Genomic DNA, 12,560 nt, shown 5'->3' with positions numbered 1-12,560 from the left:
GTCGGTGTGGTGGTCTGGGAGGGGGGGGGGGGGGGGAGTGTAGCTCACAGCGCACGAGTATTGTGAGTTTACAGTTATGACCCATGTGAAAAATATCTCTGGTGTATTTGTGTGCAAACAGAAGATCCATTTAGAAAGGTGAGTCGCAGAACCAAAGTTCTTCAGTGTTAGTTAGTAATCCAATAGAGAGCTTCGTCCTCAGGGTAACACAGCGCTGGTGAACCTCAGTATATTCTATGTGATACAAAGCCACTTTCAACTCTTAGGTCTCTTGACAGTCATATATAGCTTAACATGCTACTGTATAGAGTTATCAAGGGAGCACTGACATCCCAAGAGGTCAAAATGTATCTTTGAAATTGTAACTGGGAGAATCACTAAGAACATTGACAGCTGTGGATAAAACCAGTTTTTATAACTTTCCCTTTTAAATGCAGCTTCTGTGTGGGAATTCACAAATGTCTTAGCATCCTTTCCTGCAGCCTACAAGGGGTATGTAACATATATGTGCACATGAGGCTCTGGTATGCACTCTGCCCGTGATTTTTTCCTCTTCATCAAAAAATTTAAAGATATTTGAGTTTACACCTGGCTACTCCAAACTGCTTGTATTCACCTTTAGTAATCCCATCTCCCTTGACCCACATCTATCCTTAATGTCCAGACATACAATTGATCTATGTATGTCATGTTAATTTATAATAGTAGCTCAGGCAAGTGCTATTGCCCTGTTATGGGGAAAATGCTCAAGTACATTTGTTTGCTTCATGGATTGCTTCACTGAGTTCCTCACCTGGGGATACCTTTAGTGGGTTTGAGAACTTGCCAGTTCTTTTCTTTGTTAGTGCTTGCCCAGCTGACTTTTGCTTCTGTAGCTGCTCCCCAGCTTCTTAGAAACGTCTTGGAAACTTGAGCTCACAGAGGCACTTATGTTCTGTGAGAGGTATTTGGGAACTAATAGAAACAGTGTGCAAAATGGATTAATCGAGTTTGAAAGCCATTTCTTCATGTGGCGAAGCGACAGGACATTGTGTCGAGTTTGCCATAGAAAATTCATATAGCCCTGCCTAGTCCTGCACACGAGCAAGCAATGCACTGTCTGTACAGTCCCAGCAGAAGATAAAGTCTAAGTAACACTGAGTGTTAGCAGGCAGAGAGAGAGAGTGAGCAATATGGCTTTGTCGGAGATATAGAGCTTTTCAATGATGGTTGTTTTCTTAAATGGATGATTTTCAGTTTAGTGGTCAACAAAGGTCGATGAGCTACATCCTATTCAGTAAGCATTGGAATTTTAAAAATATCTGATCCTTAGTCTCCCAGGAGGTGATAATATTACTTGGTGCTAAAGGAAGTTAACCCAGAGGACTTGTGAGCAGTTATTGGTTACCATTGCACTGCTTTTTGTATCACAGGTGACACAAAGTGAGGCTTCCAGGACACAGCTATAGCCGTCCTCTAATCTCAAAGCCCTGCTGCATATCATTGTGGAGTCTCTGGGAGCTAAAGCTGTTTTCTTGCTGATTTGCATTGGCTGCCTCATTGTCTTTTCAGCATGGAGGAAGATGTCTGGAACAGGGAAGCTGCCCCTGGGCCATTTGCTTTGCCTATTTTAGTCATGGCACAGCTGAAAAGAAAGTATAGAGTGTTTTCCTCTTTTTATCTGGTGAGAAGACTTGTTAATAGTTGATCCTTTTTGGTATATGGTGATAAACTATATTTTCATATATCTTTCTTTCATTCATATTTCCATGATTCTGCGACATTTGTGGCTTTTGCCTTTGCAATGCTATGCTACCAACTCATGGTATATCAAGCTTATTAATACTTTGAAAAGAAAGAAGTTGTGCCTGTTTCACATAAACAGTTAATGCCATTGTGGTAATATTACAGTTGCTGTCTTTTCCCACATAGCACAGATTCAGCAATCTATCTTCACTGTAATCACTATAAATTATACATTGCAGGGAATGTGATCAAGTTAGGAAATGCCAATCCTACATCTGTACATGTATGCTTGGCAACTCATGTAAACTCTTTTTATCTTTTTTTGCCTGATTGCAACATTGCTGTAGTGATCTTTACACACTTCATAAAATAATGGGAAGATGCAAGCTGCCGTTCAGCTGCTAGTAAATGGCACTGGGGGATCCCAGTATTGTTTGATTGGTCCTTTTTTGCCACAATGGACAGCTCTGTAACCACAGTTGGGGTTCTGGTGGGTCTTGTATGGTCAGTCCAGCCTTCTCCCACATTGTTACTGATAACGGAAATTTTATATAGGTCATTGGCCAGCTCAGTCTTCAAGCCATAATACATTTCATATAAATGAGTGAAGTGAAACAGTCAGATATGTACAAGACTTGGAAGACATTCAGGAGTATAAGCTTTGTGGAGTAGGTTTTCCACCAAAAGATGTTCTTCTGGGATCTCAGAAAAACAACAATTCAGTGTACTGCTACTTTATTTTGCAATATAAATTGTAATTTCACAAACCTTCATTATGATCCCCCAGGAGAGGACCCATCTGCCCAGTCATTGATAAACTCCATCCCCACCACAGGAGACAATATGTATTGGGGCAAGAATACAGTAGATGATTGTCTTCTAGCAGAAACCCCCCCACACTGTTTTATGCTTACCTTTACATACAGGTCACAAACAAATTGAAAATACAGAGAAGAGAGGTACCGCAAGCAGAGTCTGTGGAAACCCTGGAGTACAAGCGTCTGTTCCTGCTGTGCTGAGAGGATCAAGTGATATGGACAGTAGCAGCAGGGCTCTCAGAACACTAGTCCACACACCCTGACATGTCAGGACATCAGGAGCCAGATAGGAACCCGAGCTAGGTGAGGCAGGTGCAGAGGAGAACCTGCATAATTTTGCACAGGCAGTTGTCTCCTTCCCTATGCAATTGCCTACTCTGTTTCTGTTTAGAGCTGTCTGTGGTGATTATAAAAGCACCATACGATTTTCTTTTCTAAGCACATTTCTCTCCATAAAGTATCTAGCAAGTGATCTGAGTGTTTCAGTCTTAACAGATTGGGAAATGACTGTCATTCAACCAGAGCTTTCATGAGTTTGGGAGCTGGCAACTGTCTCTGCTTGGCTAACGTGGAAGAAAAGAGACCTCATAAGGTCGGGGCATGTTTGCCAGAGTGCTGACTAATGGGGAAATGTCAATGTCCTTGTGATCCACAACAGATTTCAAAGCAAAGTTCTGCAGGATAGCTGTTAAAAATATGAATAGCTCCATCCGGGCCAGACCTTCTCCTGCACAGATGCGTTTTCCTGCAAGCAAAAAATAATAAAAATGACAGTGGAGTATTTTGCTGGTAACTTATTTTAACCACTGTTCCATGGAAGTTCAGACATCTCACAATGGACAGGCAGCACTGCAGCATTTTGGGGAAGTAAATGAATTAAACTAGGGGCTAAGCATCTAGAACAATGAGTGCTCAGTGGGCAAAGGCAGTTTGAAGGCTTTGATTTCTCATGTTCTGCTGCTGTTTGATGGTAAGTTTGGAGAGAGAGAAGTTGCATGGCTGAGTCTCTCTTCATGTATCTCTTCTTGTAGAATGCAGTGGAGGAGCTTTTGTGGTTGCTAAAAAAGGAAATCAACTGAAACTCTAGTACAGGGGTTAGAGCTGCCCAGAAGTGACTCTAACAGATCACCAGACATCACTGTAGAGACCATGGTGATGGAGCCACTAAAATCTTCAAAGAGGTTCTAGGAGAGAATTGTCTAGAATCTGAAATAGAAAGAGGTCTTACCTGCAGAAAATGGCATGAAGTAGTCACTCTTTTTAAAGGTACCATTTGCATTCAGGAAATGTCCTGGGTCAAATTTTTCTGGATTTGGAAATTCCTTACTATCATGTAGGATGGAAGTCAGCATAGGGATTATCATAGTGTCCTGAATTAACAAAGAGAGGAGAATAAAGTTAAAATGGAGACGTGCTAAAGCAAAGTGGCATTGAGAAGTTCCCAGGGCTGAATAGAAGGGTAGTCAAAGTTTAACCAGTTTAAAATGAGCATTTAATAAATAAAACTGTGTGCCATTCATATGGCAAAGATTTTTTTAAATGAATTTTAATGGTGAGTCTGATTAGAGTATTTAATATTGCTTCCAAATAAATTAGAACTTTGCTTACATTTACGTGATAAAAATAGAAAGCTCTATCTCCCTCGTCACATAGAGGATGAAGTCTTTTTTTTTCAAATACAAGAGGTTGGACTCAATAACCTCCAGAATCCACTTCCAAACAACATTATTCTAATTCTAGATCACATTTCAGTGTTTTTTGAAAATAAAATACAATGAATAGAACACATCATTGTTTTCAAGAGATTATGACCTTTCTCAGGCACAGTGGAACAGACCTTGGGGATAAAATAGTCTCTGAACTTGATGTCTTTGATCACAGTATGTGGGACATTAAGTGGAAGGAAATCGATGAATCTCTGGATTTCATGGACCACAGCATCTGTGTAGGGCATCTGGCTCCGATCTGCCATGCAGGGGCTTCGGTCTCGGCCAATGACACAATCAATCTCCTTTTGCATTTTCTCTGTTAGGAAATAAATAAGTGTTGAATGGACAAGACCCCCATCTGTTTGCCTAAACCTCTCCCCATATTTACAGCAAAACTTGCTTTTAGTGCACCAGGAATGTATGAATGTACTTAGTACTGATATCTTTTTCCTGTGAATAGAACTAAGACTAATACACATTTCCACACTGCAAATGCACATTTCCTTACTCAGGGGACCATTGCCACATGTGGTAGTGACAGGAATTGTCCAAATTGATCCCATGACCTATTAAAAGTTTTCCGTTTTTTATTTCCTTTTCTATTACCTGCTATCTCTGGGTATTTCTGGAGAATCACAAGTCCATATCTCAGTGTGGTGCTGGTGGTCCCTGTTCCTGCAAGGAACAAGTCGAGCGTGGTTCTGCTCAAGGTCTCAATGGTGAATTCTGAGTGACCATTCCCTTTCTCCTGGAGGAAGATGTGGCAGAACATTTTGAATGACAAAGCTAAGCAGCTTGTTTAAAAAGGAGGGTCCTGTACCTGTAATGTATGATTTTAAACACATCTAGTGTCCTTTCAAAAATACGACACTCACTCTCCAGAACACCAACATTTATGGTACTTTTACTAAATAATATGTGGGAGGAGCATTGAATTACATCAACCAGATTGGTCTCCATCTTTCCTAACTTTGGCTAGTGCTGTTAATTCTGTGTTTAAAAATTCTTGATAAGAAAATGGAGAAGTAAGAATGAAGTTGATGTGCCAAGAAAAGCAAGTTCCCTCTGTATTTGCAAAAGCCCAGTGCCCTGCCACAACTGAAAGAAGCTGGTATCCAAGCAGTGTTTTTCTTATAATTCGATAAGTGTCTTGCTCTTACATTACCTGTTCCATTTTGTTAAGAAAAGCATCAATAAAATCTCGAGGACAAGTGGGATCCAGGGTTTCCTGGTGTTCCACTATGATTTCTGAAGTAAATTGATGAACTTTTTCAGTATTTTTTATCATTTTTTGATGAGGCCCAGGTAAGTACTCCATGATAGTTGGGATGAAATTGTATAACTGTAAAAATAAAATGGTGGAAAAGCACATTCTGATTAATGTGGATACAATAAAATGTTGTCCTAATTGTAACTATGAAAATGGGGCAATTAAACTGTTTTGGAACAGTAGGTCTGTATTGTTCAAGTGGATTTTAATGCTTTTTACTTTATGGTTTCACTATATTCAAGGATAGACTTCTCTTGAGCAATTTTTGCAATGATATCCTTCTTTGGATGTACAATGGCAATTCCATAAGGTAAGAAAACACAGGAATTGGTTATTTAACTGCCTATTTGGTTTTCAAAATTTTTTTCCAAATGTAGGAAAATCCACTCCAATAAAAAAATAATAACATGAGTAAATATTCATTAATAAAATATTATAAAAATTAACAAATTTATTAATTAAATAAAACTGTACACACCTGTATTTGTATAGAGTTCTGGAGCCTGTTGTTTTCATCTAGCAACTCAATTAAAGTTAGAAATTTCTTGTCCTCATAGTCAAAGCGATCCCCAAAGATGATGGAGCAGATGATGTTGGAAACAGCATGGACTAGGAAGTTGCCAGGGTTGAAGGGTCTCTCTGCAACAACAGAAAACCAATGGTATCATCTTGCTTTCAGTATTTCAGGCATCATGCCCTCCTCTGACACTATAGGGAAGCTTTGCATCCTCTTCAGACCCAGAGTTTTGCACTCCTTTGAAAGGATGGTGAAGAGCTTATCCAATTTATTCTTCTCTACTTTAACTAATTTCCCTGTTGAACGGTTTAAGAATCTCTTTTGTCCTGTTCTCAGCAGAACACTAGTCTGAGTGGCTTCATTCCTCTTCAGCTCACACATGCCTGTCTGCCTTATAGACTGTTTATTAGAAATAGCCTAAAGATTCCCACCAAAACCCGTAAGGACTTTGCCTGAGCCATGTCTTTAGGTTATTACACCCTGTTTATGAACTCTATTAGTGTAACCTCAGTTGTATAACTCTCTCCTAGAGGTTCAAATGCCTGTGGTCAAAGTCTAGGTTTGATAGCACAGCTGCATAAGCATCTAAGAAAACTACAGTGTGAGAAAAAAGTGATATAAGACCCAAGAATGAAAGGAAAGGTATAACTGCAGACAGTCATAGGGTGCATCTCAAGGGTTCAAGAGGAGAAACAACAACATGAAAAGTTATAAAATCCTAAAAATAAAAAAAAGAGTCAGAAAATGGCAACTTGGCAGCATTGAGGATCAGCCTATTCCAAGGAGCAATGGCACCAACTCTTCTCTGCCTGACTGATGACTCCATGGCCCTTGAAGTCTCAGCAGATATCTCATTGGATGTGATGAGTATATTAATGCTGAGCCTAGTAGATAACTAGTCCTAGCTATTTATTATTTCCATTAAGAGTAAATAATGGCTTTATACTTTTCAGTTGTATATATCTTGCTTGCAAAGCCTTTTAGTATACAGTAAAAGATGCCATAACAAGGTAAGCCAGAGATGGAGGCTTGCAGTAGGGCACAGGAAATACAGTATTACTGTATTAGTGAAAGGATAAGAGCAATACAGGTGAGAATGTTTTCTCTGATTTGTAGCAGGAGTGTTTATCTGTGAATCCAGACTGAATTTGCTAGCGGCTCACAGGAAACTGATGTTTCAGCATTCTGCTTTTCCCCCCTTGCAGAATAAGCACACATTGAAGGCTGGCTGTGGAAAGGAAGCCTGTGGTCCAGGCTGGTACTGTGCCACTCTCAGGGGAAGCACTTAGAAGTAACATTGTCTTCTATACTACCAGGAAACAGATTTATAGGTCGAAACCTATAAGGCGGTTACACTGGTCTCCTACATTTATCCCTCCATACTGTCACAGTGCCTTTGACTGACCTACTCCCAGCAGTGATAACTTTGCCTGTGGGAGCAGAAACAGCAGCCACATGCCCACTTCTTGGGTCACAGATTTGGTGAAGCAGTCCTATACCCCTCACTGCCTCATTGCAGGTATGCAGAGTGTCCCAGCAGGCACAAAGTCCATGTCCTACCATGTGTGTTCCTGATCCTCTCCACCAGAAAATGAGCTTCCTCCTGGATTCGCTCCTCGATGCTCTTCTTCCCCATCCCAAAATCCCTCAAGGTGGTGAGTGCAAATCGTCGGAGCTGCTTCCAGGTCTCCCCATTGCTTGTCACAATGCCTGATACAGGAAGGAAAAATAGACATCCATGAGGAAACAGATTTTTCTTTTTCCTGAATGGGAGCTACACAGTAAGTACTTCACAAACATACAAAGACACTGCTCTGTGGAGTTATACTGAAATTGCTATATGCCCCAAAATGTAACTTCTCTGCAATTCTGGAGGGGACAAATCTGATCCATCTGTCACACCACTTTGAGTAAAACTGAGTTTATTCCCAGAATAAGAAAATCTATGTTAGGTTGTAAATAACAAGGTAACACTGGTACTGAATTGATCTTGACCACAAGCACATGGCCTTTGCGCTAACATAACTGCTCGTACATTCTGCTGTGTACCTTCACACTGCATATCATTATTTGCAATACCATTGATACTGTAATATAGTACCATGGAATAGGTACTATTTACCCAGATACATGCCATACTGGGAACTACCCTGGTGAATAAGCTCAGGGCTTTACCTTGAATGTGGTCCTTACTGGGGCAGCCTATATTATCTTGTCTTTGTTGTGCTGTGGACTTTCCTGTTGCTGGTTGCTTAGCTGTATGTATGTTGTCAATATTTTCAGAAATGGGAGAATGTAAGATCTTAGAGGCACATTTTTTAATAACAAATTTTTAGCCAGAATTTAAAACATGCTGAAAATAGGAAGGCACTCAGTGAAGCCAACCTGGGACCTTAAACAGTCTCCAGGGGTCCAATTTACTCAAGGGTCCAAGTAATGAGTTGGACTTTTAGTCTTTTATTGCTAATTTGTATGCATGAAAGGAGTAAATGAAATGCACCATTCTGTCCTCAACTGCCCTCTCAGCTGTGCTCCTGAAGCACTGACAGCATCAGCTTTGTATGCTAACATTACCTGTGCCTTGGAAGAGTTTTTTAAGCAGTGGTAGATTGCCCCTTCCGCTGAAGTCATCTGCCTGATCAATCAGAGCTTCTTTCACAACTTCATAGCCATAGAGCACCACAGCCTTTTGTGGGCCTAAATATATTGTGAAGACAGGACCGTACTTCTTGCTGAGCTATAGGAAAGAGGAACAAAAAGAACAACATGTGTGAATGTTAATCATGTGAAAAGAAGTTTGTAGCGAAAGGATCTGAGGGTTGATGTGCCATTGTCCCATCATCGCTGAGACATAGCATTGATTAGCAGCAGTGCAGAGGTCTTTCAACTATGAATTATAGCCAGGGGAAGAGGGAATTGTACAAGAAATAGGGGATATGAATGGAAATAGTGAGGTGTCAAGTCCAAATCCCAGAAAAGAAAATAGTTCTTCATGGGACTGGCAAAACAGTCTGGAATGCCTTTCTAGAGAGCAGAGTGGATAACAGTTTACATGGGCTCAAAAAGCAATTATATACACTTACGGAAGCAAGCACCTAAAGGGTTTTTGAGCATAAGCATACCACATTTGTCTCTAAAATCTCCTGGGCCATGACCTCTGGAAATTGAGCAAGTATATGAGTGGAGGGTCACTGCATCCTTGCACTAATCATGTACTCTTTCCCAGGCATCTGCTTTTGGCTACAGTTGCAGAAAGGTTCTTGGGCTACTTGGTCCAACCTAGAACACTTCTTGTGCTCACTTTTTAAGAGCAAACTAGATATAGTCCCAGGTTTTTTGTGGTGGGATACTGAATAACCTAGCGCTCTGAAACAAAGCAGAATGCCTGAGAGTGCTCATGATTCTCAACGTTCATAAGTACGAAGGCAAAAAGGACCTCATATGGGTATGTGTGCATCTGACAATACACACGGTGATGTCAACCATCACCACAATTTCGCTCTGAAGAACTCAGGGACACCCGCCTTTCCCACCCATCTGCCACCATCCCCTCACAGTCCCCTAATGAACAGGCACTCCAGCTGAACTCCCTCCACCTATCCCCTCCCAGGCCTTGCAACGCACAGGTTTTGTTTGACAGATGGGTGATGTCAGCCAGAGGAGGGAATGGACAGCACAATTCACCTCCAAACTTTTTTGCTTCAACCCCTTCACTTGCTACTTCCACTCCTAGGAGATCTGACCCATCTGCTAGTGAGCAGAGGCAGCAAAATGGAGCAGGGTCCTCCCCCAAAAAGGGCCAGGCCATGTTGCTAGTGTGGTGAGGAGTTGGGCACAGGAGAAGTATAGTGAATATTGCAATAGCATTAGTGCCTTGATTGCAAATCCACTGCAAATTGTAGTACTGCTGTGAGGTCAGCACAGTACTCATCATTAGTATGATACTGCAAATATATAGACTTAGACTTGCAATATATAGACTTAGATACAGACTTAGATATATAATTTATTGCAATGTATAGACTTCAGAAGCATGTATTTCTGGGAAACCATTTGTTTCTGTTTGAGTCTGATGTTTGGTCAATGCAAATTAAGCTTGTGAATTAAACTGAGAGTCTGGACTGGGCTTTGTTTTATATGCAATGGAGACAATGTAAGAAAGAAGGACACAGTCCCTTACCTTCTTCAAGCTTTCAGGCAAGTTCCACACGTTCAGCTGGAGTATGTTTCCAACAATGGGGAGTGTGATGGGACCAGGAGGCTGCTTCTCTTTTTGCGATATGCTTCTCCATGAGGCAAAGAGAAGAAGGCATGAGATGCAGAGCAGCAAGAAAATAGTGGTCATTCCCAGGAGCTCCATGGTGGGCTGAGGAAGAGAAGACAAGTGTCAGAAGAGCCTGATGTTGGACCTGTAAATTCATGCTTATTTATATGCTATGATACCAAAGCACACAGATGAAATTAGCCAATAGTCCCTTCCTATTCCTGCTGAGATATGAGATTACTTATTAACCTGCTCAAGATAAGAATGAACAAGCTAGGGATGAACTCCTTGTTTGCATGCTGATTTTTTACCTCTCCAGCTTGTGGTCCTTTGGGTAATCATTCATGTAGGACTAAAGAAATCATGTTCTAATGCTGTCAAACAAACTCAAAATGCAGAATTATTTAGAGCCTAGCTGCTATGTATATGCTTAAACTCTTGCTGTTTGCCCTCATGCATAGATTGATATCTGCCAGTCCCTCTAGTATCTGAGCACAGTGTAGGGAGGTGTGGTTGAAAAAGGGCATCACTCCAAGTTCCTCCTAGGAATTTCGCCTCTATTTCTGGAATGAAATTATGCAATTGTACCCAAGTCACACATTCAGATTTTGAGGAATACACTCATTTTGTCTTAATCTGACATTTCAACCAGACAAACCATACTGCCTACAGCATTTACATGGTCAGAGGCTCCCCCCAAACCACAAATCCCTGCAGCAACCTGCTGTCTCCATTCTGATGTTTCTAGAAACTAGTTGAAGATCCATAGAAGGATCATGAAAGGTAAAGACACCCTGAACAGAGCTTAACAGAATGATTAGCTTAATTAATATCAAGTATTTAATGCAATGTAAAATCTTAAATGAAATGTTATGCTTCCCACTTCTCCTCCCTACAGGAATCTAAACCCCTACAAACAGGGTGAGAACTGTGTGTGTTTTCTGGCAGAGAAGTAGAGCAGAACAGTGATTCAGTCATCTGAGACTGAAGAGTTGATCCCAGGACTCTGTTGCCAAATTTTGTCTGTACATCATAGGGGTTGTCTATAAAGTGCTAGTGATCTACTGTAACCACTGTACTCAGACTCCTACAGCCCCTTGGGTCTAATGTGCCTCCCTGCCATTCCTCCACTTTCCACTCAGCCCCAACTACAAGGCACGGCATTAGGCTGTGTATTTCCTTTATATGTGACTTTCTGCAAGGAGATACTGATCCTTTCTTGGAGCACATTTGAACACAGTAGCTATAGCAAGATGAGTAGAGCAAGTCAGGGAAGCTTGGAGGAAACATCACTGTACAAGGGGATGTGAAAGGGGCTGCACGTTCAGCAGGCACTCAGGCTTGCTGCTGGCCAGGGCTGGGTGGATGATATCTTCTTAAAACTAAGTAGGTATGGGAAGGAGTCTGAATAACAGGTATGCCTTTCCTAAACTAGACACATAATTACTAAATGGCATAGCTCAAGTTTCAGGAACCCTGTAGTGCAGTAAACCAGTGAAGTAGGTACAAGGTGAGAAAAAGAAAGTTAGTAGGTGCAAAATTATACTTATTTTCTGACACTGCTTAAGTGTCAAGAGCATGAATTACTCTTTGGTTATTAAGGTTAATGAATGTTACTAAACTTGATTTTTGAGAGCAATATAATAGTCCTAAAGCAGTATTAATTCAGACTCAGTGAAGCCCCAGTAAGGAAAGAAAGAAACAAGGGAAGAGGACATGGGGTGTAGAGAATGGAAGCTGATAACAACTGCAGCTTAAGGAATGGAATGGGAACATACTGGAATAGAAACACAGTTTTATCACTGAAGGAAATCTGTGTAATAAGAAAGAAACATGAAATTACTCTTAAACTCTATCTGAATGAGAATCTGTGTCAAATGATATTATTTTCATGTTTATCTCTGATTAACAAAGGTCAGATATTTCCTATCTATGAAACTGGTGCTCAAAGACAGTGCAGCGTATAATGCTGGCAAGAAAAATGGAGTGGGTCAAACAGAGTTGCTCTGTAGCAAAACCTCCCTGGACAGCTTTGTTTGAAAAAGCTTGGGGTTTTTTCCCCCCCTTTTTTTTCCCTCTCCCCTCCCCTGTTCTTGAGAAGCTTTGTGTTTTGCAGCCCCAGATCCCCAGCAGGAGTGATAAGTCCCCATTTCTATGTTCCCTGGGTAGGTCTGGCCCCACAGAAGAGCCCTTCGCCATCACCCCATAGGGTCTGGTCACACTCTCCCGCTCTTCGGCTCAGACACCTGGATCTTTG

General features: G+C 41.1%; 2 protein-coding genes across 5 annotated transcripts in view; one reads left to right on the top strand and one right to left on the bottom strand.

The window, feature by feature from the left end:
* Positions 1–3,076, top strand: part of BLOC1S2 (biogenesis of lysosomal organelles complex-1, subunit 2) — a 14,228-nt gene extending 11,152 nt beyond the window's left edge. The window contains exons 6-7 of one of the 2 annotated variants that reach the window (XR_774108.1): positions 1,552–1,663; positions 2,652–3,076. The gene's annotated coding sequence lies outside the window, so the exon portion shown is untranslated. The remainder of the gene's footprint in view (positions 1–1,551; positions 1,664–2,651) is intronic. The other variant, XR_774109.1, reaches the window with a different exon arrangement.
* A 6-nt stretch (positions 3,077–3,082) lies between these two features.
* On the bottom strand, positions 3,083–10,407 carry LOC104829335 (cytochrome P450 2H1-like). Of its 3 annotated transcripts, none has more exons than XM_010563513.1 (9): positions 10,220–10,407; positions 8,614–8,776; positions 7,600–7,749; positions 6,001–6,161; positions 5,418–5,594; positions 4,859–5,000; positions 4,381–4,568; positions 3,772–3,913; positions 3,083–3,288 (listed from the first exon to the last, which is right to left on the bottom strand). In XM_010563513.1, exons 1-9 carry the CDS (start codon positions 10,397–10,399, stop codon positions 3,107–3,109), a joined length of 1,485 nt encoding a protein of 494 aa, XP_010561815.1. In that variant the 5' UTR covers positions 10,400–10,407; the 3' UTR covers positions 3,083–3,106. The 3 variants fall into 3 exon arrangements, with proteins under 3 accessions (XP_010561815.1, XP_010561816.1, XP_010561817.1); XM_010563514.1 differs by having other exon boundaries at positions 5,992–6,161; positions 10,220–10,399; XM_010563515.1 differs by lacking the exon at positions 5,418–5,594 and having other exon boundaries at positions 10,220–10,399.
* Positions 10,408–12,560: the final 2,153 nt, after the last annotated feature.

The sequence above is a fragment of the Haliaeetus leucocephalus genome, unplaced genomic scaffold, assembly GCF_000737465.1.
Source record: "Haliaeetus leucocephalus isolate CR32 unplaced genomic scaffold, Haliaeetus_leucocephalus-4.0 Scaffold168, whole genome shotgun sequence".
NCBI lineage: Eukaryota > Metazoa > Chordata > Aves > Accipitriformes > Accipitridae > Haliaeetus > Haliaeetus leucocephalus.
This window is presented reverse-complemented; position numbering and strand designations above follow the sequence as displayed.